The sequence below is a fragment of the Colossoma macropomum genome, unplaced genomic scaffold (assembly GCF_904425465.1).
Source record: "Colossoma macropomum unplaced genomic scaffold, Colossoma_macropomum, whole genome shotgun sequence".
Classification (NCBI taxonomy): Eukaryota; Metazoa; Chordata; class Actinopteri; order Characiformes; family Serrasalmidae; genus Colossoma; species Colossoma macropomum.
In genome coordinates, this window is record NW_023494794.1 from 30,624,896 (window position 1) to 30,650,393 (window position 25,498).

At 42.3% G+C, this 25,498-nt stretch overlaps 3 protein-coding genes across 3 annotated transcripts in view; 2 read left to right on the top strand and 1 right to left on the bottom strand.

Annotated features, from left to right (window-relative positions):
- arhgef15 (Rho guanine nucleotide exchange factor (GEF) 15) overlaps positions 1-3,764 on the top strand; it is a 12,804-nt gene extending 9,040 nt beyond the window's left edge. Inside the window, exons 8-14 of the mRNA XM_036580790.1 lie at positions 344-418; positions 762-854; positions 1,034-1,185; positions 1,816-1,980; positions 2,129-2,211; positions 2,524-2,628; positions 3,466-3,764. Coding sequence (XP_036436683.1) covers positions 344-418; positions 762-854; positions 1,034-1,185; positions 1,816-1,980; positions 2,129-2,211; positions 2,524-2,628; positions 3,466-3,626 — 834 coding nt within the window. The 3' untranslated portion in view covers positions 3,627-3,764. The remainder of the gene's footprint in view (positions 1-343; positions 419-761; positions 855-1,033; positions 1,186-1,815; positions 1,981-2,128; positions 2,212-2,523; positions 2,629-3,465) is intronic.
- Positions 3,765-3,861: 97 nt separating this feature from the next.
- LOC118814624 lies at positions 3,862-17,319 on the bottom strand. Its single transcript, XM_036580321.1, has 19 exons — positions 17,183-17,319; positions 16,970-17,022; positions 15,794-15,883; positions 14,475-14,599; positions 14,231-14,377; positions 14,069-14,137; positions 13,710-13,907; positions 13,437-13,533; positions 12,605-12,822; positions 12,165-12,315; positions 11,423-11,631; positions 10,147-10,264; positions 9,829-10,034; positions 8,944-9,058; positions 8,669-8,838; positions 6,907-7,004; positions 4,912-5,030; positions 4,780-4,826; positions 3,862-3,967 (listed from the first exon to the last, which is right to left on the bottom strand). The coding sequence occupies exons 1-18, from the start codon at positions 17,203-17,205 to the stop codon at positions 4,792-4,794; spliced, it is 2,241 nt and encodes a 746-aa protein (XP_036436214.1). The 5' UTR covers positions 17,206-17,319; the 3' UTR covers positions 3,862-3,967; positions 4,780-4,791.
- A 500-nt stretch (positions 17,320-17,819) lies between these two features.
- Positions 17,820-21,813, top strand: LOC118814953 (mitochondrial fission 1 protein-like). The gene is made up of 5 exons (XM_036580865.1): positions 17,820-17,938; positions 18,132-18,264; positions 20,039-20,115; positions 20,216-20,321; positions 21,206-21,813. The coding sequence occupies exons 1-5, from the start codon at positions 17,894-17,896 to the stop codon at positions 21,301-21,303; spliced, it is 459 nt and encodes a 152-aa protein (XP_036436758.1). The 5' UTR covers positions 17,820-17,893; the 3' UTR covers positions 21,304-21,813.
- The last annotated feature ends 3,685 nt before the right edge of the window (positions 21,814-25,498 follow it).

Here is a 25,498-nt window from a genome sequence, read left to right on the forward strand (position 1 = left end):
GAGGAGATTCAGTGAATTGAATTCCCCACACTCATGTCCACATAGACCTTCACACTGAACCCCACACTGACCTCCACACTGAACCCCACACGGACCTTCTCACTGACCTCCACACTGACTCTTATACTGCTTCAGCTCCTGTATGAGGCGCTGCAGCTCCCCATGTTGTCTTGATTTGGAGAATGTTTTTCTACAGTGTTCTGTTTTGTCTGTAGAGTGTTCGGATTTGTTTCAGACTGTTCTAGACTGTTCTGGACTGTTCTAGACTGTTCCGTTTTGTTTCTCATATGTTCTGTTTTGTCTTTAGAGTATTTTATTTCTAGATGTTCTGTGTTGTTTCTAGAGTATTCTGAAGCGGACGGCTGAGGGCTCAGCGGAGGAGTCGTCGGCCTCCAGAGCTTTGGCTGTTGTCTCAGAGGTAAAGAACTGATCTTCCTAAAGAACCTGATCTTCCTAAAGAACTTGATCTTCCTAAAGAACCTGATCTTCCTAAAGAACCTGATCTTCCTAAATCTAATTCATTGATCGATTGTCTTTCCATCATAACTGAAGCGTGAAGCTCAGTGTAGAGGAGGTCATGTTAGCAGCTGCACAGAAAACAGCTCTGATGTTTGGTCACTATGATACGATCAGAACATCTGACCTACTGTCTGACCTTCTGTCACTCGTCCTGCTGGAACTAAACGCTGAAATAAACAGTCTGAGGCTTCTGCTCTGGTTCAGTTACAGGAAATAAACACTGCTGTTTGTTTGTTGCTCAGATCATTCAGGAGGCGAACACTCAGGTTGGTCAGATGAAGCAGATGGAGGAGCTGATGCACATCGCCAACATCCTGGAGTTTGACAAGCTGAAGGTGTGAAACTTTGAGCTCTGAACCCCCAGCAGGTTCTCCTCCCCTGTTCCTGTAACTGCAGTAAACTCATATCGGTTCTCCACGTAGATCAGCAGCTGTCTGTGATCTGCAGCTTTAGACTTAAGCTGTATGGCCTGCAGTATAAAGACCTGTAATCTCTTCCATCCCATAATACTCAGGCCATCCCGCTGGTGTCTAAGACGCGGTGGCTGGAGAAGCAGGGCGAGCTGCAGGAGTTCAGTAAGGTGGGCTCGCTCTTCGGCCGCTTCCGGTTCACCCCCGTCTACGTCTTCCTCTTTAACGACCTCCTCATCCTCACCGCCAGGAAGAGGTGGGCGCACCGACACTGATCAGCCACCGGGGGGCCAGAGCTGTGTTTGCACCACATTTACACCCTCATCACTGAGCTTTTTCAGTTCACTCTCAGCAAAAATGGTTCCACTTAGTACCAAAAAAGGTTCTGTGATTTGTAACTATAGCAGAACCTATTCTGGTTCTATAAAGAACCAATTTTATAAGTTTTCTATCAGAGATGATCCACTTGACCACTAAAAGAACCATTTATACAGTTCACAGTTCTACACACTTAAAAAGATGGTTCGTCAAAGGATCTCTAGTACGGGTAATGGCTCTATATAGAACCATGAGCTCTATATAGAACCATTCCTTGCTTCAGTGGTTCTTTACATGGTGAAATGGTTCCTCAGATTGATGGAGAATGTGTATATGATTCTATTTAGCACCAAAACGGGTTCTGCTATTGTATGCGAGCCTAAATAGTGCAATATAGAACAGATTCTCTATCAGTCTGAAGAACCATCTTTTTTAAGAGTGTATGTATAACATTGCCTTTACAGAAGAACCCATGAAGAACCGTTTGTTTAAGGATGTAGACGCTGAAGGTCTTCTTTGTTTTTTTCTCTCTCTTTTCCCTCCTTTGTTTCCTTGTCTTTCTCCACAGCGTGAGTCCAGAGCGGTTTGTGGTTCTGGACCATGCCCACCGCTCCCTGGTGCAGGTCCAGCCTGTAGACATTTCTGAACCACAGCTGGACCACGCCTTCTGCCTCACCTTGCTGGAGAACCACCAGGGAAACACCTGCGAGCGCCTGCTGAAGGCCAACACTGAGTAAGACATGGCAAACTGACAACATTCACAGCACAGCAGTGGCCTAGCAAAACCTTAGCAACCACTTGGGATACCATAGCAACAGCCCAAAGTTCGTTCATCAGTTTTCAGCTTCTAGTCTCAGCTGGAGTTTCTTCTCTCTCTGCAGGTCTGACCTGCACAGGTGGACGGCCGCGTTCCCCTCCGTCTCTGCTCAGCAGGAAAAGCAGGAGAAGGTGTATGAGGACTGGGGTGAGCTGCAGTTACACTCAGCACCAGCAGGGGACACTACAGCTGTAGATCAGCGCTGAGTGGATGACAGTTGGGACTGATCAGCTGCTCCTCACGTTTCTGTTAGAATGTTATAAAGCAGTCAGTGAATCTGATTAATGAACTGCAGGAAGAACAGGACCCCCGTACGGACCCCCTAAAGCAACACACTGGACACTAATCATTATCTATTATCGGTTAATCTATGGGCTATTATTCGATTAATCAATGAATCGATCACATCTCTGTGTGTGTGTGTGTGTGTGTCTGTGTGTGTGTGTGTGTGTGTTCCAGACTGCCCTCAGGTCCAGTGTATCCGTCAGTACAGCGCAAAGCAGGTGGACGAGCTCAGCTTAGAGTGCTGTGACATCATCAACGTTATCCGCAAAACTAATGAAGGTGAGAACTAAACTACACGCCTTTATGGGCACATTCATAGCAACAACCTAGCAACACCTTAGCAACCACCTGGGACACTATAGCAATGGCTAGCAATACCTTAGCAACCATCTAGGATACCATAGCAACCACCTGGGACACCACAGCAACAATAACAGTAACATTTCCTTATAATAAATCACCGAACTGTTTATTCAGAGTAACAAAACGTGTCTAATGTGTTCAGTATGTTCTTATTTAAGTGCTGACGTGTTTAAAAATATAATCTGAGACTAAATAAAACTAAGAATATTCAGTTTTGGTAGATCAGATTCTTTACAGATCAAACACAACGACATCATTCAATATCACTGTGGAGCAGATTAAACAGCATGAACAGCCCCGAGTTTGTTCGGCATTAAAGGGTTAAACATTAACAAAACACAGTGCAGCAGTTACACTGTAACCTTACAGCACTGCTGCCACCATCAGGTGGGCCACTTAGGACACAGTCCAGAACAGAAGACACGGGCCAGTTAAAATCTGTCTGGGGGCCACATTCGGTCCTGGGGCCGGACTTTGGACGGCCCTGCACTAAACCCCGCCCCCCCAACCAATGAGAAAATAAACATATTTAAAAATATGCAGCTTAAATTTCTTTTAAAATTGTAAATTCTGAAATATTTTAGTCACAGACAGTGTAAAGATGAGGATTTGAGACCTCCCTGTCTCTTTATTTGTGAACTGTTTGGTCTTTTTGGCTCTCGACCCCCAAGACACAAAGTTTTGGCACCCCTGCTGTAATCAGCTGTAATGTTACCATGACACTCTCTGTCTCTCTGTCTCTGTCTCTCTCAGGTTGGTGTGAAGGACTGCGACTGTCGGACCGAGCGAGAGGGTGGTTCCCTCAGGACTCGGTGACCGAGGTGACCAATGAACACCAGAGACGCCGAAACCTGAGGGAGCAGTACAGGATCGCCATGGCAACACAGACGGCCAATCACAGAGCGGAAGTGTAACACGGCCGGCCAATCAGAACGATTAGAGCTGTTTTATTACCTTTCAAACGCTGAAATGAAGACAACAGAAAAAACAATGTTGAGAATAATGAATGAATATGTAAATGAGGAAGATTTAAATAAACAGAGCTGCTGATCGGTGGTGCAGTGTCTGATATCAGGAGTCAATCACTGCTATTGATCAGTGAGGGAGTAAAGAGCCGGGACTGTGAGAAAAACACAAACTTTATTTATTTTCAGCTAAGCAAGTGACCGACGGCGCTGCCGACCAAACGGACCGGACGGCCACTCGTGTTTCACCATGCTGCTGCATCTGGTGCTGTCGTCACGGCAACAGTGCACTTCAGAGAACAACAGGATGAGAGAGAGAGAGAGAGAGAGAGAGAGAGAGAGAGAGAGAGCGCGCATTATCAGTACCCGTTAGCTACATTAGCCTCGTAGCTGCAGTGCTAAAACTAAAGAAAAGCAAAGCAAAGTTCAGACACTAAACGTCTCGGCTGATCGCTCTCAGAATAAAAGGTTCTGTGCAGCTATTTATTCATTAATGTACAATCAGTGTAAATGTTCCCTCAAAGAACCTTAAATATGTTCCTCAGTGGATATTTATACCTTTTCATAACCTAATTTTAAAAACAGAACATTACAATAAAACCTCTGGAGAACAGCGACAGAGTCAATAAACCTTAAACAAAAAGACGGTTCTTCAAGGGTTCTTTAGTAAAGACAGTCTATTTGATTGCTTAAACGGTTCTTTGCACGGCGCAGTAGTCCTTCACATTAATGGAGAGCGTGTTGTACATGGTTCTGTATAGAACCTTTTTGAAAATGGTTCTATATAGCACCAAAAAATGTTCTGCTATTTTTACACCGTCAAACTTATTTACAATAGCAGAACCTTTTTGGTGCTATATACAATATTTCACATTCTCCTTCAATCTAAAGAACCCTTTCACCATGCAAAGAACCTATTGTCTTAAGTGTGCATATAAATGTCATGGATTAAGGCACAGTTATGTTCCCTAATTAAAGGATGTTCTAAGCGTTCCACCCTGTGACAGTTTAGCACCAGTTCCATTGTGAGTGTGTTTAGAGGAAGTGGGGGGAACTGAGGGGTTTTTGGCTGAAGTATCACTTTAAAGCAGTGTTCACTAACCTGGCCGCTTTATCATCCTCCAGCAGGCAGAGGGCGCCGTTTTATTTCTAAATCAACAGTGAGAGAACAGACAGAACCTCAGAACTCAGCAGCCTCACAGTGAACAGACTGATCAGAGAGACGGTTCCTCACCTGAGTGCCGAGTGCGTGACGGGGGTCTGAGTGCTGCAGTAGGGGGCGCTGTGGACCGTGGCCTGTAGATGGACACACTGCGGGGCTCGCTCTCCGGATACACACACATCACAGGAACACTGACGCGCGCACACACACACACACACACACACACACACACACACACACACACAGTTGAACTGACTCAGAGTCGGAGCTGAAACACATTCAGGACTTTTAACTGATCTTAGACTTTAGACTAAAACCCTGTAACTCTGAGTGACTCTAAACCTTAATTATGATTATTTTATTAAAACTAATGATGGAAAATTTTATTCGGTCTCTATCAAAACAATCATAACTCTACCAAACTGTACCAAATGTTTCAGTCGTGACTGTTTCGGTGACAATTTTCTCATTTTGAGCTCAGAAACTCTGTTTTGAACAGCTGTTCACACAGAAAATCATCATATTTTACACTAAAACACTAAAAAGTGCTGAACTGCAGAAAATCTTTCAACTTCACTTTAAAGTGAATCACACATCTTTAAAAAACATAATTCAGTATTAAGTAGTAAGTATTATTATCAGAAGTGTAAATTAGGGGATACAGTTTGGGACAGACTCTATAAATGATGACTTTGTATATATTTAATTTATTACTGTCACTATTAATGTCTGGGGTGTACATAGATCAGAACATAATCACTGTAAATAACAAAACAAGATTTTATTTATTTATTACTTTTAAACTGCAGTTTGAACTAATTTGTTTACTTGCTAACGGATATAAGAGTTGACTGATTAGCTTGATTGAGTGGTTCAGTGTTTCCTAATGTGAGATTAAAAATAATCCTAAATTAAGATTAAATTTGCTTCTATATTACGAATTTGTGACCTCGATCTTCACAGATCTTCATTCAGGAGTCAAGACGGGACGATTCTGCAATACGGCCGCTGCTGTTGGATGATCACTACTCAAAGATGGTTCTTCAAGGGTTCTTCAGATAGAGCATCTGCTGTAGATGGTTCTATATAGAACCTTTTTGAAATGGGTTCTATATAGAACCATCTACAGCAGATTCTGAAGAACCCTTTCGTAATGCAAAAAACCCTTTAATCATGCAAAGGGTTCTTTGAATGTTCATGGTTCTAGAACCAATTTTTACTAAAGAACCCTTAAAGAACCATCTTTAAGAGTGTACAGTTAATACTGAGGACAGTGCTGCATACAGTAGATTTTACAGTTTCTGGTTACTCTTAAATGGTTCTTCAATAGTTCTTTACCTAAGTGAATGATTTGATTTAGAACAATGAGTTCTACATAGAATCGTTTAATTTTTAAATGGTTCTTTGCATGGTGAAATGGTTCTTCAGACTGAAGGAGAATGTGTTGTATATGGTTCTATATAGAGACTAAGTTCTAGTGATAAAGCACCAAAAAGGGCTCTTCTGTTGTTACAGAGTTGACGTTGTCACAATAGCAGAACCTTTTTTGGTGCTATATAGAACCATATACAACACATTCTCCATGAAGCTGATGAACAATTTCACCTGGCAAAGAACCATTTAAGCATGAAATGGTTCTATACAGAAGTTCTAAACAGAACTGTTCCCTTAGCGAGTGGTTGCTTCCTAATGTGAACGCATGGCAAGAGCTAGCTGCTAAATTTAACCTGAACCTTGAAACAAGTCCCAAACATCGCCTCACTGCACATTCACAGCGCCCCCTGGTGGCTCATGACCATAAACACCTGCTTACACTGCCTACAGCGAGTTATTTCCGGATGATCTGAGGTGATTCTGGCTCTGTGCTGCACATGTTTATGACCCAAAACTCCACCTCCTCCATTCACAGCCCAGCACATTCCAGGAACTGCGCTGAGTAATGCTGCAGGGATGCGGTTTACCGAGTGATTCACTCTCAGTGTGGGCAGATACGGGCATAGAGAGTACCGGTCATAAAGCGGTCATTCTGCAATAAAACCACACGTAATACTCCTGATTCACACTCACCTGTTGGACAGGTGTGGGTGGGGGTGTGGCCTGACATGGGAGAGGCCTGGGGAGAGGAGCCTCACTTCATTGGTGTAGGTCACATGACCATCCATGTGCTGGACAGAGAGGAGTCACGGCGGCAGTTATATTGGCAGATATGAAGCAAGTCACGTTTTTATAGCCATAAACATCTTTTACAGCTTTACAGCTGAAATATATTTACCTTCAGCAGTGTCAGCATTATTACCACACACACGTCTCACCACCTCTCAGCTACCATTAACCCTTAGAGTTCACTTAACCAATTTACACCCAAATATTTAAAAGTACAAACAGGAAAATCTGTGGCCAGTTTTTTTCTATTTGACAAAAATAGCTTAAATTTGGTGAAAGGACAATTTAAAGCACTGCCTATCCAATCAATTTTGGAAATTTTTAATAACCACCATGTTTCATATCTTTATTATTGAACAAATTCCACATTTTTCATAAACAAGGAAAAAGTAAAAATAAATTTAGACAATAACTTTTCAAAAATCTCACCCAGATGTTATCATTAGTAGACTTGTCCTAAATCAGCTGGAATCGATTTCATATAAGTCATTTTATTGTTGTGCTTTTCTTTTAACTAAATGTTACATATTTTCATGGAAAGTAATGTTCTGATCATTTCTAATGGGGTGATAAAACAGAGCAGTACCTCATCAAATGAGCAATATTTCAATTACAATTACCCACACACACACACACACACACATACACACACACACACACACACACACACACACACACACAAAGTGTGTGCTGTCTAGGAGTATCGGAAGCCCCTCTGTATTAGAAAAACAGAGTTTCAGTCACTCTGACAGACTGTAATACACTACAGGAAGCGTAGGGGGCGATATGGCTTCTACTGTTTCATTTAAAAAGCCTCTATAATGTTCATATGATCCACACAGTCATTCTGACAGACTGTAATACACTACAGGAAGCGTAGGGGGCGATATGGCTTCTACTGTTTCATTTAAAAAGCCTCTATAATGTTCACAGACCACTGTAGTCGGGTCGTCATTCTGTAGTCAGAGCTCTTATGTCCATATTAGGAACTCTGGGTCGGAGCTCCATTTCTTTATGCCCAGAATGAATCTTTAGTTTTCAAAAAATGGCCTCTATCGCCCCCTGTGTTAAATAAAAATGTTCAGAACCTGATACGTTTTGTCCTGTGAACATTCTTCTCTCGAATATTACTGGATCCTCTGAATTCCAAGGTTGAAATATGAATATTGCTACATGTGAGCTAAAGCTACTGCACACTGAATTCACATCATTAGACTGACAGCCTCCTTAATCAGGTTATCACCCCCTGATTAACTGATTTCGGCTTTCAGAATATCCTGATTATTATTTTAATGCTGGTAACATTTTTCTGAGGACCTTCGCCAGCTTTTTGTTCCACTTTTCCCGTTCCACCTTCAATGGTGTGGCAGTCACATCAAGTTTGTCTATCAAAATATCCCACCCAGAGGTTTTGTTTACAGGTAAACCTGTAATTCTGCGCTACGGTAGAACATTTGGATAAGATACCACAGCTCGTCAGAGCAGCGGCACAGCCCGCCTTAGTTTCGTGTAGCTTGACATCAAATTGATGCGCAGCAGCTTTAGCTCACATGTAGCAATATTGATACAGCTCTTTAACGACCTCATAATTCAGAGGATCCAGTGATGTTCGGGAGAAAAATGTTCACAGGACAAAATATATCGGGTTCTGGATCTACAGACTCACAGTAATGGTGGATCCACAGGACTCTGCAGGGAATCTGAAGAGCGCCCTAGAGTGGTCAGTGTCCAGCGGGCCGCAGGACGGGTCCAGCAGGGCAGTGTGTTTAGGATCCACAGAAGGCAAAACACGAGACATGTCCAACAGCACCACCATCTGACCGTCCGGCAGACACACTGCAGACAAGAGATTAATTAAGAGTGCAATTTTAAAATGAAGAGTAATTTAAATAGTCAGACAGTATAATAATATATTTGTGTTAAGACAGAAGTAAACGTTACCGAGCAGTTCCTCCACAGGCATCACACACTCCTGCAGGTGAGTGAACTCCTCCAGCGTCTCCATGTGGACCAAACTAACCCACACACTGACCGCCAGACCACGCAGGTCCAAACCCTGAGACAGAGAGTATTAACTTCTATTATTTTAGCTCTGGAGCTGCTGGGCTAATGTAGCTAAAAATAACCACCACAAAACAAACAAACAAAAAACATATGGATTATAGATTATATCACTTAAGATTGGTATTGTGAGGATATTACTACATGGTTGCTATGGTGTTCTGAGTCATTGACAGGAGATTACTGGAAGGTTGATATGGCGTTCCAGATGTTTACAACAGTGTGGCTAATTGGTTGCTGGGGTGTTTGCTACGAATCAAACAACAAAGCAACCAATGGTTAAGAAATGGTTTCTATATTATTCCAGGTGGATGCTATGGTATCTCTAGTGGTTGCTATGGTAACATAGGCGGTTGCTAGGAGGTTGCTATGGTGTTGCTAGGTGGTTGCTATGATATATCTAGTGGTTGCTATGGTATCCCAGGTGGTTGCTAGGGTGTTGCTAGGTGGTTGCTATGGTAACCCAGGTGGTTAGTAGGGTGTTGTGAGGTGGTTGCTATGGTATCTCTAGTAGTTGCTATGGTAACTCAGGTGGTTGCTGGTGTGTTGTGAGCATCATTCCATCACGGTGGCAAACAGGCAGTGCCAGAATGTCACTCCTGCACCGTTTAATGTGGAACAGAAGATCTGAATAAGAAGCTGGTGAACAGGAAGCCGACTTCAGCTTCGTGCCTCAGAATCTCTAACAGACTTGACTACAATGTTTCTGACTCTGTATGACTCACTGATCTGCAAACATGGGCTGAAGTTCATTAGCGTCTGTACCCTGTAGTCCATCCCTGGAGCGTACAGCGGGATCTCCACGGTGATGAACTCCCCTGTGGTATCCAGAACGTACTGTCCATCCTTAACCAGCTGCCAGTCCAGCCTCAGTCCGCCCACATACACACTCCACTCTCCCCGCAAATTCCCATAACGCACCAGGATCCGCACACCACGCTCCGTACACTCGCCCTTCAACCATGGAACCACTGAGGAAATAAACAAAAGCAAACAGTCTTCAGGGTTAATCATATACAGTGAAAAGACCCATAGCAGTAATAATGCCCCAGAATGCACCTGGACTGAATGGTGTGGACTCACCCACGTCCTGCAGGCTGGAGTGGACATTAGCAGGAATGTGGAAGGTTTCTCCATCAGGAGAAAGCAGGAAGGAGAAAAGCACAGAGAGAGAATAGTTCCTGTGGCCTTTACCCAAATACTGCCAGAGAGAGAGAGAGAGAGAGAGAGAGAGAGAGAGAGAGAGAGAGAGAGAGAGAGAGAGAGAAACTCCAGTATCACTCATTCGAATACTGCAGAGAGAAACTTCACTCTCACTGAGCTGCACTGAGCCGTTTATCAGAAACTGACAGTGAGGATGCCGACACACCAGAGGCTGACGCAGCGTCAGAAACGCAGACCTGCAGTGTATTTCAGCGAGGACGCTGCATTAGCGCCGCCAGACTAGAAACGAAGTTCCATCAAGCGTCAAAACAGCTCAAACCATTTCAAATTTTGTTGCAATGGATCTGGACGTGGAGGCTCGTCAACAAAGGCTTTGTTCAGACACATGCTGATCTCCACACATCATCAAGAAGGAGGGATGGAGAGAAACAGCCAAAGAGGAGAAGATCTGAAGAACCAAGACTGAAGTTCTTAGATCAGGTGAGGGCGTTTCAGTAGTGGAAAGATCGAGAGGCTGATGAGGCTGACGGCTTCATATTTGTATTTTCCTATTCCACCTTCCTGGCACCTCAGGCTTTAGAATAATTACTCCTGCACCATTTCAGGTGGGACAGGGTCAGTTAAACAAGAAGCTGGCGAATAGGAAGCAACTTCAGCTTCATGGAGTGTTGAAAGGCATGAAAAGGGATGAGGAGGCTGCTCTGTTTCTGGGCAACATTCACTTATTTGTGCTGTTTCACAGAACCAGAAGGTCAGTATTGTTTTGTTTCGTTTGCTAATGTTTGTAATAACAGCTTGTTAGCTTCACAGCAGTGACAGTTTTCCAACCCCCAGTGCAGCCGGATGTTAGTTATTCACTGTGTCATTCATTTTAACGTTATGTTGTGGTCCATACAACAACATTTGGGTTTTTGGTCACAAAGATAAAACAAAAAAAAAATAATAATAATAATAATTTTACCAGCCCAGAGCTGTTCGCTCTGGCAATGCATGTCCATAAATTTGGGGGCAGAGTTTCTGAAGAAGCACTACTGAACTACAAAGAGCACCTACACAGCACTGTGTTTCTGATAAAATTGCCAGTAAGCCCAGGTACGAAGTAGGAGTTTCTAATAAAGTGGACACTCAGTGGACAGACCTGTTCAGAGTAAACTGAAACTCTGCAGTGGGGTTGAACGTGCGAGTGTGTCCTCACCTGCTGTGTGATAAGGGGGTGTGTGAAGGGCACCTGCAGCAGGTAGGAGTGTGTGCCATTGGGGAAAGGAACCTGAGAGATTCGGACCGCGTTCCGCTCAGCTTCCTCCAAACTAAACCTCCGTCCTGCTACGGTCACGTTTACCAACATCACGTCAGAAAGGAACTCCCCGACAGACAGCACCAGCTCTCCACCAGAGGGCGCCATGTCTGAGAGAAGGGGGGCGGGGGACAGCAGGAGGGAACAAAAACCATGTTCAGCAGATTCTGCAGACGTGGACATGTAGGAATAATCCTTTCCTCTCTGCTTCCCATGATTCTGTCTGATCAGTGACCCATGTCCCCGCTCTGTCCATCAGTAGATCAGACCAAACATGGAAAGCAGACAGGAAAGGATGTTTCAGTGAACTACTCTGCATTGAGACCTTTAACGTCCCCTAGTTAACGTCCCCTAGTTAACGTCCCCTACGTTACACTACGTCAGAGCTACGTTACCCTCACAGAACCAGCAGAGGAGTGAACTTCAGAAGGAACGCAATACATTTACTTCAGATTTGGAGCAAGTTTGGTTCAGTGGAGCCACTGGAACCAACATCATCACTACCAAAATAAAAGGCCTGTCCACCGCCAGGCTCAGCGTGGTGCATGCTGGGATTTTGTCCAGGTTGGGTTGAGACCCACAGCCTATCACAGTGGCTATTTTCCCCACATAGAATATGTGTGTGTATATGTGTGTGTCTCACAGTTGGAGATGTTGATGGGGCTGTTCTGGTGGACTCTCAGGGTTCTGAAGGTGCGCTGCTGGGTTTGTTTCCAGGCTGAATCCTGCCACTCTCTCAGCAGCTCCACATCCACCTCGTACAGATGAAGATAAACACCTGCAGATACACCACTCTACACACACACACACACACACACACACTTGTCTACAGCTCTAAACCAAAATCGTAGATCTCTCACCATTACAGAAATGTGTGTGAATACAATTTGCTGCTAACTAGGGTACGCCCCCCTAAACCCTGCCCCCAAATCCTTCTAGTCCCCGATCTTTTAAGGTCCTGACTGCAATCTGCATGTCACACATCTACATGCTTAACTGGAGTTTTTGGGGACTTTCCAATCATGCTAACTTACGCTACTTCCAAACAAAGCTGAGCAGCACAGCAGCGCAGTTTTTTCGTACCTTGAGTCGTCCTCCTTCAGCTCCAAATGGGATGCGGATCTCAACAGTGTTGTTGTTGTCATGGATCCTGTAACCACGGTGACGTGCCACGCACTGGGTGATGTAGCGCCCCCCCACTGCCACCTTCAGATTCTTCTGACCGACTGGGGGCACCACCAGGGGGGGCAGCAGCCAGGGCAAAGTCCACACAACATCTGCTCCATCCAAACTGCCCTGAGCTGGAGGATAAAGCAGCATTACAGAGCAGTCAAGAAGCATTTGGACAGTAACAGTAATTCTGCAGCTGCTGATAATTTCAAAGCTTCTTGCATCTTAAAAACTACCAATGATTTTACTGCCTAATGTTTCAGCTCTGACTGATTAATTCAGCCTCATGAAGTCCTCATTTTACAGAAAGAGAAGCAAATACAAAAAAACATCTAGTACCAACCTCCACTCATGGTGGAGGGATACATGCAGGGCGCTGTGAGGCAAAATAGTCCCCAAAAGAATTTTGGGGATTTTTACTTATTATTTCAGATTTTCCACTATTTTCCATCATCAACATTCCATATAGACTCAGAAGACTCGTGTAGGTTCAATGGTGGTTCTGGATAGTAAATAAAATGTCTATATTTGTGTTGTAGTCATGGCGACCCCTGGTTCCTATCACCACCACTGTAAAGACATCTGAACCATTTCACACCAAACCCCTCTGAACCCCTCTGATTACACCTCACACACTGAATTATGGGGAATTTCAGAAACATCAGAGGAATCCCCCTGTAAACTGACAGTCTACACTTCAACTTTACTACTAGTCATTGTTTAGTTTTAAAGAGATAAATCGTACTTGTGGTGCAGGCCACTGACATGTCCACTCTGAGCAGCGTCCAGTGATGTCTGTATATGATGGTAGTGCTGACCACTTCTACTGTAACATCACCGCCCTGCTGGGAAAGAATACAGTTATCAATCAGAGTGACTGTGTGGATCATATGAACATTATAGAGGCTTTTTAAATGAAACAGTAGAAGCCATATCGCCCCCTACACTTCCTGTAGTGTATTACAGTCACTCCTGGTCAGTGCTGTATTTCAGCTGGATTAGTGTCCAGTGTTCTGACCTGCAGTGTGTACGCCAGTCGGGACCCGTAGCTGCAGCGCAGGATGATGCGGGTTGCTGTGGTATTGATGCTGTAACCCAGCAGGTGCACCAGGTTTACAGGTATAATCTCCTCCTTCAGCGGAGGCCAGCCGGTGCCTGGGTGCTGCTGGAGATCAGGCACACGGAATAACACACGCCATTCACGCAGCATATCGTCCTACAACAGACACACAGTCCTTTACAGCTCAGAGAAAAATGACCCAAAGTAAGTTTGAAATTTAGAACTGCAAGATAAGTTTTATTTTTATCATTACTGTGACATTCAACAGCACTGTTTACAGCAGAAGTTTGTTTTCTGACACACTCATGCACTCTTACTGCAGGAGCTGGAAAGATCCGCTCGGTTCCTCTGTGATTATCAGCAGGAACCTGTTTCTCCACAGATACCTGCACACAGCAGTTTGATGAACAGTACAGTTGTTATACAGTACAGTTTTGTGATGCACTAGAAAACACTTTATTTTCCGCAGCTGTGAGCACCTCCATGTAGTTGTTCTCACAGATGATCTCTCGGGGGCGCCATGGCTCCACAAGGCTACAGGACAGCAGTAGAGGATGGTGGGACATTCCCTCTCCATCGGCACCTTCGTTCACAAACCACAACATCAGCCGGAACTCAGAGTCACCCTGCAGAAAAACCAAAACAACAGCCAATCAGAATCCCTCTGCAGCAGAACCATCCAATCACCGCTCTGTGATGGTCTGTCTTGCAGTTGAGACTGACCTGGTTGTCCACTGCGCAGGCCAGGTACGAAGCGCGGAGTGTGAGGTCTCCCCAAGAGTCCAGCTGCACCGTGTATCCGCACTCCGCTGCCCACTGACCCTCAATTGGACGCACACCAGACTTTCCTAATACAGACAGGGCAACAATAACATCTGACAGTGGACATTACAATTATTTATTCCACACAAGTGTATTACTTTTATTCACAGGTCAATTCAGATACAGACTTAGAGAAACTGTAGAACAGACTCAGTTTATACCACAATATCTACATTTAGAGTCGGTTATTCATTCAGCCTAATGAGAAACTGTAGAACAGACTCAGTTTATACCACAATACCTACATTTAGAGTCGGTTATTCATTCAGCCTAATGAGAAACTGTAGAACAGACTCAGTTTATACCACAATACCTACATTTCGAGTCGGTTATTCATTCAGCCTAATGAGAAACTGTAGAACAGACTCAGTTTATACCACAATACCTACATTTAGAGTCGGTTATTCATTCAGCCTAATGAGAAACTGTAGAACAGACTCAGTTTATATCACAATACCTACATTTAGAGTCGGTTATTCATTCAGCCTAATGAGAAACTGTAGAACAGACTCAGTTTATATCACAATACCTACATTTAGAGTCGGTTATTCATTCAGCCTAATGAGAAACTGTAGAACAGACTCAGTTTATATCACAATACCTACATTTAGAGTCGGTTATTCATTCAGCCTAATGAGAAACTGTAGAACAGACTCAGTTTATATCACAATACCTACATTTAGAGTCGGTTATTCATTCAGCCTAATGAGAAACTGTAGAACAGACTCAGTTTATATCACAATACCTACATTTAGAGTCGGTTATTCATTCAGCCTAATGAGAAACTGTAGAACAGACTCAGTTTATATCACAATACCTACATTTAGAGTCAGTTATTCATTCAGCCTAATGAGAAACTGTAGAACAGACTCAGTTTATATCACAATACCTACATTTAGAGTCAGTTATTCATTCAGCCTAATGAGAAACTGTAGAACAGACTCAGTTTATATCACAATACCTACATTTAGAGTCAGTTATTCATTCAGCCTAATGAGAAGCTGTAGAACAGACTCAGTTTATATCACAATACCTACATTTAGAGTCAGTTATTCATTCAGCCTAATGAGAAACTGTAGAACAGACTCAGAACCCTTGAAGAAACATCTTTAAGAGCGCAGTGAGCTGTGAGAGAATGTTTTAGTGCATTAAGCTACATTAAGCTTTTTTAAGCTAAGCATGTTAAAACATACAGACTAGAACAGAAGAACACGGATTACCTTGCACTTCAAACCAGAACTTGATTCCTAGGAAGTGCGACTTTACAGTCAGCCAGAAATGACGATCGCGGCACTCGGTCTTAAACATTCCTTCAGAAAAGGAGGAAACAGCTTTAGAACCGAAGTTTCATGATGTGTGTTAATGCAGCGATTTCCAAGAGCTCACCTGCCCAGCACACCCGAGTAAAGGCCTGACTGAGCTGAACTGACCACGCGAGACTGGTCTAGTACAGATAAGTTGTGCTCCGTTTTGCACCAACATGTTTTGTTTTCTGCTAAAAGTATCTGTAAAAATACTTGATATTTTTAATGTAAGCAGTCTGCTACAAATGGAGACGACAGCTTTGTTTCCAGCACCTTCTGTAAACAGCTCAGCTGAGAGTGGAGGGGGTGGGTGGGTGCGACTGACCGAATCTACTCAAAACAAAAATGAATTCACTGTAACTCTATGCTGTATGATCCAGACGAGCTTTCCAACCAAATGCATAAAAATACACACATCAAAATAAATATGATCAGTAGAGAGACTCAAACACTGAACACACAGTAGAACAACTCACACAATAATGCTGAAATATGTCTCATTCACATCCAGAGCAGGTTTTTGATTAATCGGTGCTTGAAAGTAGTTTTGTATATGGGGGGGATTTTATATGTAGTTCTGATTGTGTACTGTGGGGGTCTGAGCTGTAACAGTGTGCTAAACTAACCCCCCGTGTGGAGGCTGTACTTAAGCCTGTCTGGCTCTCATTGTGAGCTGTTTATCTGCGTCTAAATGCTGCTATATTACAAACAACAAGAGGAGATTAAACTAATATAGGAGTGAATTCTGTACAGATCACTGATCACAAACACTCAGGATGGGTAAAGTTACTTTTATGGTATAAAACAGGGAGAACCTGGAGGAACATCTGTCTGACTGCTGTGAGAATTCACCGATGATGATGCTAGAAAATGAGCAAACTGTTTAACTCCATTAAATCTCTGTGTTTTGTCTGACCGGGGTCAGTCTGTGCCCCACTGCTCCCTGTATCTGCCGCACAGAAGCAGTAAAGATAACTCTGAGCTGCTCTACTGAGATAAGAGAGGATAAACACTGGAGTTTTCCCTGTAAAAGCTCAGTGGATAATCAGACTGTAAAGCTGATAGGAATTTAAACTCTGTTAAAGTGCTTACCGTTCAGCGCAGAGTGAACTAGTGTTATAGAGAACAATCCAAACAAAAAGACGCTGGAAAAAGAGGAAAGCGCTGATTATTAGGCTGATATTGGACAATTAACAGGACTAGAGATGAACACTGTACAGCAAACAGTGGATTTAACCTAAATTATATTGAAGAATTTGCTTAATATTGATCTGAATTAACTACAAACCACAGTGAAACACTCACCGATTCATTTTTTCATAATGCATTTTAAACTAAGCCAATATAATATACAAACATAAACGTTGATAACTGTGTTCTTCAGAAATGCGTTTTAAACCCAGAACTGGCTCAAACTGAAGCTTCTGATGTTCACACACCTGACAGGTGTCTCACTAATTAACCTGCAAACCACGTGACCAGCTGACAATCAGGTCAGGGCTGAAAGGACCAGAAAGCTGCAAAACGAGTTCAAAAGTTAAGAAACAATCCAGAAACAGTCAAATAAACAAAAACAACACACCAGAAATGAAGCTTTATGGGCGCGTAGGACTGAAAATCTACATTCAGTATTTATTTATTAGAGGTTTTATTATTTATATATTAGAGGCTTTATTATTTTTATATTAGAGGTTTTATTATTTATTTATTACAGGTTTTATTATTTTTATATTAGAGGTTTTATTATTTATTTATTACAGGTTTTATTATTTTTATATTAGAGGTTTTATTATTTATTTATTAGAGGTTTTATTATTTATATATTAGAGGTTTTAAACGGTGAATATGTTTAAATGGTGAATATATTTATATGTGAATGAGCTTTAAGTTTGATAATGGTAAAAATATTGATATTTGGTGATGATCGTTAGATAAAAATAACCATTTCGTGATCTTCCACGTGACCTGACGCAGCTGGGTGAGTCATGTGACTGGGTGACGTCAGCCCAAACAAACATGGAGGCGGTGGTGGATGAGGTCGTAGCTCCTGAAGATCTGGAGGTAAAAATGATGATTTATTATTCATAAACTGAGCTGTGAGAAACGGAATATGATCCTTTAGCGATCCCAGATCTCTGCAGTGTAAACTACAGTGTGTTTACTCCGCGCTGACCGTGTAACCCCCGGTAGCGCGTTGGCCGGATCACTGGCGCTGGTGTTGATCTCTGGTGATGTTCTGCTGGGTTCGTTACAGAAGTTCCAGAGGAAGTACAGCGCGGAACTGGCGAAGGGGGCTGTTTCCAAAGACACTAAGTTTGAGTACGCGTGGTGTCTGATCCGGAGCAAATCCAGCCCTGATATTAAAAAAGGCGTCGAGCTGCTGGACGGTGAGAAACATACATACACATATATACACATACATACACATATATATACATACATACACATACATACACATACATATACGTATATATACATATATACACATATATACGTATATATATATATATATACACATACATACACATACATATATACACATACATACACATATATACACATATATACACATACATATATACACACACATATATACACATACATACACATACATACACATATATACACATACATACACATATATACACATATATACACATACATACACATACATATATACACATATATACACATATATATATACACACACATATATACACATACATACACATACATACACATATATACACATACATACACATACATACACATATATGCACATACATACACATACATACACATACATATATACACATACACATATATACACATACATACGTACACATACATATACATACACATATGTACACATATAGACACATACATATACATATACACACATACATACATATACATATATACACATATTAGTGCTGGGCGCTATGGCCAAAAATTTTATCACGATGAACAAAATTCATATCGTTCGATATCGATACATATCGCGATAAGTGTCAAATCATTATTTCTTTCAAGTTTGAAGGCTGATTTTGCTCCTGGGTGGTTAATCGCTGTTTTAAGCTATGCTTTATGGTCTGATCATGACAAACACTCAAACAGTGGAACATTTCACAGATCTGTCGTGGGAGAGTGGGAGAAAGTGTCTGCTGAGCTGTTTTTACCAGCTGGAAAAGCACGGCTATTTTGTAATAGTCATAATTTAAGAAAGAAAACAGATTATGTTTAGCTGGTGCCGAGCGCTCGGCTACCCCGCTACACACGACATCACAGTATTCAGACACCAGCTAGACGACTGGATTTCTCTATACTATCGTAGTAGTTTAAGTGGTGAAACGCAAAATATCAACACCAGACAAACAGAGTCCTCCTTTTAGGTACGTTTAAACTGAAAGCCGTGCTTTTGTGTCGTGTTTGATCCACAGTATCATCAGTTCTCCGTGTTGTGCAGTGACGGAGCGCTGCTTCAAGTTAGCCAGCTGCTAAAAACAGCTAGCCTGGAAAGATAGCGCTCTCCCGCTCTCCAATGCCTCACAGCTTCCTCAGTTTACTTTCATTTAAATCAGGGCTGTAACTGACATGTGATTGAATACAGTCCTCGCTGACTGCTTAATTAGAAACACCCACCTTCTACTTCCTCTAACTGGCCACTTTATTAGAAACACATACCTTGTGTTTCCACTAACTGACCATTTTATTAGAAACACCCACCTTCTACTTCCTCTAACTGGCCACTTTATTAGAAACACATACCGTGTGTTTCCACTAACTGACCACTTTATTAGAAACACCCACCTTATGCTTCCACTAACTGGCCACTTTATTAGAAACACCTACCTTGTGTTTCCACTAACTGACCACTTTATTAGAAACACCCACCTTATGCTTTCACTACCTGGCCACTTTATTAGAAACACTTGCCTTCTACATCCATTAACTGACCACTTTATTAGAAACACTCACTTTGTGCTTCCACTAACTGACCACTGATGAAGGTCTAGAGGAAGACTAACACAAACTGTACATCAACAGATGACCTACACTCTGTAACTAAACACCTGCAAGACAGAGCTACAATAAAGGTGTTTCTGATAAAGTGGCCGGGGGTGTAGGTGTAGAATCTGCTTTATTTGTTTCCTGCACCAGATCTCATTCATAAAGGGACCAAAGATGATCAGAGGGATTATTTGTTCTACCTGGCTGTTGGAAACTACAAACTGAAGGTGATGAAAAAGAATCCAGAACACAAATAAAACCCACCATATTCAACTCTGACCTGATTACTGACCTGTTTTTGTGTTTTATCTCCTCCTCGTCCTGCAGGAGTATGAGAGAGCGCTGAAGTACATCAGGGCTTTACTGAAGAACGAGCCGGGTAACACACAGGCCCTGGAGCTGGAGAAACTCATCAGCAAGGCCATGAAGAGAGGTCAGAAACGTCTCTATAACGACTCTAAATGACTCTCGATGAGTTTATATCACAATACCTACATTTAGAGTCGGTTATTCATTCAGCCTAATGAGAAACTGTAGAACAGACTCGGTTTATATCACAATACCTACATTTAGAGTCAGTTATTCATTCAGCCTATTGAGAAACTGTAGAACAGACTCAGTTTATATCACAATACGTACATTTAGAGTCGGTTATTCATTCAACCTAATGAGAAACTGTAGAACAGACTCAGTTTATATCACAATACCTACATTTAGAGTCGGTTATTCATTCAGCCTAATGAGAAACTGTAGAACAGACTCGGTTTATATCACAATACCTACATTTAGAGTCAGTTATTCATTCAGCCTATTGAGAAACTGTAGAACAGACTCAGTTTATATCACAATACGTACATTTAGAGTCGGTTATTCATTCAACCTAATGAGAAACTGTAGAACAGACTCAGTTTATATCACAATACCTACATTTAGAGTCGGTTATTCATTCAGCCTAATGAGAAACTGTAGAACAGACTGAGTTGTGTTGTATATGGTTCTTTATAGCACCATGTCAAGCTTGTAACAATAAAACAAACCTTTTCAAAAAGGTTTTATATATAGAACCATATACAACACATTCTCCATCAATCTGAAGAACTATTTCACCATGCAAAGAACCATTTAAGCATGCGAATTGTTCTTTGAGTGTTTATGGTTCTATATAGAGCTACTGTTCTTACTAACCCTTAAAAAATCATATTTTTTAAGAGTGTAACTGACGAGTTCCTAATGATCTACGAGTTCTACAGCTGCGGTAGAACGTACCTTATATGAACACTGTCAGCGCTTTGACTCTTGAATGTTTTCCGTCTGCAGACGGGCTGGTTGGCATGGCGATAGTGGGAGGAATCGGCCTGGGCGTGGCCGGACTGGCCGGACTGATTGGCCTGGCTGTGGCTAAGAAAGCTGCGTGAGGAAGTAGACGCTGGGCTGAATCGTCACAGCCGTCCAGCTGGGGAAGCATATTTGGGTGGAGCTGCACTGAAGACGAGGAGTCCATCCGGCCAGTTTCAGCCGGTCTCAGCCTGCGTCCAGCTGAGATTAATAACCCATAATGCCTTACTCATTATTACAGAGGCAGTTTTACTACATAAACAACAGCAGAGCTTTCCATATACAGCATTAGCATTAGCTAGCTTTAGCTTTAGCTTAGCCGCCACGCTGAACCCCAGAGCATTCTGCTGAGCGCTGATGGAACCGGACATTACTGTTTATTATTTTACAGTTGGATGTTCTTGTTTATTTGGGTTCCTGACTGAAGGTGAGCGCTGACTGAAACAGGAAGCTGATTGTTCTGTGAGGTTTAGATGCTCACCACTCATCAGAAATGCAGTATTTTATATTTGATATTTGAATTATTAATGAAAGCACCAGCTGACCAGTCCAGAACCTCATTAATAAATAATAAATAGGTGTTTTCCTCATTGAGTGAGTTTATCCTCATTTCTGTCTGTAACAATGCTAGCATTGCTGTAACTCCATTAGCATCTCTGATCATCTGATCATCATCTTATCCTGTATTTACCGTTTTTATTACACTTATTATTTACTCTTTGCCTCTGGTGACGTTATTTGAGAGAAGATAAACAGCCATAAAGAGGCAGTGAATAATTTGATGATATTAGGCTGCAGAGTTTAGGTTCAGGGTTAAAGGTGGGAGTTTGGGTTCTTCTGGGTTCTGAAAGGCCTGGTTTGAAGTATTAAAGTAATTATTTTGCTAAAAATCTGATTTACCTCACATTGCAGCCGAGTTGCGTTTGGTATCTGAAGTTTCCTTTTTCAGTTTTAGCGCTGGAGCTACAAGGCTAATGTAGCTAACAAGTAATGGAAGCTAATACCCCACCAGTTAGCAGCAAGCTAAGACCACAGACCGGTAGACTTGATTATGTGGTTTCTGACACTGTATGATGTGCTGTTGTCTATAAACCTGGACTTAGCTGTGTTTATAACAGCGTGTCGTACAGTATTAGAAGCATCATGCTAACTGGTGCAGTATAATGTTCCATTACTTTTTAGTAACATTAGCCTCAGGCTGATATAACTTCAGACACCAAACGTGTTCCATCTCCAGCTACATTTGGAGTAAGAGGGGATTATTGTTTCAGACTGTCGCTTTAATACTGGATGCTGTTGCTTTTGTAAAGAGGTGCATGATGGGAAACATTCATTAGAACATGAGAAACTTCAGAGAGCTAGAAGTGTAGTTCCTCTAAACAGTCCACAGGGGGCGCCTTCATATCTGTGTTCAGGTTTAGTAGTATATATATAATTGTTATGATTGTTATTAATGTGTTTATCGGTGTTGATGAGCACAGGAGGTAGATTAGCTGGTTTGTGGAAGGTCAGTGAGGTCAGTGTTGGATTATTAGCTGCAGGGTTTAGAAAGTCAGTCTTCTGAACGCAGGTGATGTAGAAACATTATGAGATTTTCAGAGGGAATGTCTCTAACAGTGAAATTTAGATGGAGAAAAGCTTCCTGAGATGATGTAAATCATACAAGCGTTTATTAAGATTACTTTTAAGATTGTTTATGCTGAAATGCTTTTTTCATTTACTTTCTCATGCACTTAAACCCAATATAGTTAAACCCAATTTATTATTATTATTATTATTATTATTAGGGATGCAGTGTTACAGGAATTCTGTGCCAAATATCTAATATTTTAATGTATATTTCTCCTGATGCTGATTCATGAACATTTCTACAGTGTATAAATTAGGGCTCAAAACTCAACATCACAGAGAAATATAGCATTAATCTGTGTAGAGTTATTAATGCAGTAAACTGAATATAATAAGATATTTCAGTAACTCAGCATCACCCAGAAACTCTGCTCTTCCATAAACATCATCACACATCAGACCCATGTAAACATCTGTCTGATACTGAAATGATTCCAGTAACACTGAGAATCCATAACTATTAATGTTATTATTGTTATTGATGTATTCCTTGTTTATGTGTTTGTTTGTTTGTTGTTTCTGGCTGTTTTATGTTTATTTTCTGCTGTAAATAAATCTGTAACTCACTGCTGTAACTCAGACTCTGTCTGTATCCTGGAGGAGAAGAACAGTGGATAGAGGAGGAGGTTCTGACCCAGACGGCTCTCTAAGCCCTGCTCTCCTCCTCAGAGTCCGCATCTCAGTGAGGTCAGTGCTGTGCGGACTCAGAGCGCAGGAGTTTCTGAGGGCTCTGGGTTTACAGGTGTGTGTTTGGTTCAGACTCATATGATATTCAGGCTCCTCGTGTGTCAGATTATCAGATGTGCTGTGTTTTAATGAGACAGATTGTTTATTTACAGTGTCTCAGTATATAATTTCAAGCGTAATTCAACTCGGATAAATTAATAAACAACTTCCACCTGAATGTCGTGTTCCCTGCCATGTGGATCAGACATCTGTAAACAAACCCTCGCTCTGATTGGGCTGAGCAGTGCGGAGCTCTGCACCGGTATGAAACTCAAGCCCAAACCCGACCAGGCCCGACTGGTACTGCCTACTTTTAAATCTGAACCTCTGACTTTGAGACCCAAACCGACCCGATCTGACTAGTGCTGCTAAACTTGAGACCCGACCTGATCTGACTGGTTCTGCTGAAGGCCCTGCTGAGGGCACGCAAAGGACGCTCGTAGGACCCCTTTGAATGAGAAGTGAGACCCCTCCAGTGTAGAATGTCCTCCTCATTTGAGGGTCCTCGCAAGTGTCCGCTGTGCCCTCAGTGCGGCGTTTGCTGGAGACTGGATTAGAAGACTGCAAAACATCGGGTTTTGGGTCGGGTTCAGGCTGAGCCTTGTGGTCCTCACAGGAATGCATAAATAAGGACTGCAGGACTGAGAACTGATACAGAGATAAAGCTGAGGGTAAATGGAGGTGAATGGACAGAATGACTGGAGGAGTGAACATTCTCTGCAGCCTCGTCTGATAACATTATATTTCTTTAATGATTCTGAGGAAATTTTGCCCCTAAATGATCATGTTCGCAGCGCTATAGCAGATAAAACTCCTGCTGACGCGCACTGATGAATACGATTCGCTGGAAGCACAACCACTGAAAACTGAACACACTGCCCTGCTGGGACGCCGTCCAGAGTGACCTCTGTTGACTGTGGCTATCAGCTGAGATGAATTAGGCTGTGAGCTCTTCTGGAACGTCCACTAACACAAACATTAGCTTTTCACACTTTGTGTAAACACACAGTTTGATTTATCGCATTGTTGGCTTTATTAGCTTTGGCCGTTTTTTACACGCTGCCCAACTGAAGGGTTTTTACTGAACACTGAACACACCTGGCTCTGATTTCTAGGTGATCCTGAACCCAGTCCAGTTCTGCACACCTAGAACAGAAAACCAGCCCCCACCACATCTGGAACAGATAACCAGCTACCAGCATACCTAAACCAGTTAACCAGCTCTCAGTACACCTGGACTAGGTAACCTGCTCTGAGTACACCTAGATCAGGTGTTCAGCTTCCAGCATACCTAGGCCAAACCAGCTCTCAGCCACACCTAAACCAGGTAGCCAGCTCCCGGTCACAACTGGACCAGGTCATGAGCATGCATGAAAAAAGCATTTCAGCATATCTCCTGTGCTGAGACATGCTGTATGTTCTAAGTTTCAGTACAGCATCAGTGTTACTCCAGTGTGGGTTTGGGCTGCTGAACGAAAATAGAACAGAACAGAACCGTGTCAAACACGCAGGAGCCGCTTCCTCCATCGCCATGGAAACCCCTCCACCATCAGGAGAATGGAGCCGAGGAACCGTGTGGAGATCTGGCTGAGTTTGGGCTGAACGTGAGTCGACTTAATGAGGTCTCGACCATCAGCAGGCGGCTCACACAGACTGGAGTTCACAGAGGAACCTTTCAGAACGATCTCAGTGTCCCTTTAGAACCTTAAACAGCGTCACTCTGTTTAATCTGCAGTTTAGTCTAGTTTCATTTAATGTACTCTAGTTTAGTCCGGTTTATTTTCATCTAATTTAGCTCAGTTTAGTTTGGTCTAGTTTACTTTAGTGTAATTTAATTTAGCCTTATTTAGTGTAGTGTAGTTTATTTTAGTCTAGTTGAGTCTAGGTTAATTTAATTTAGCCTAATTCAATTTAATTTAA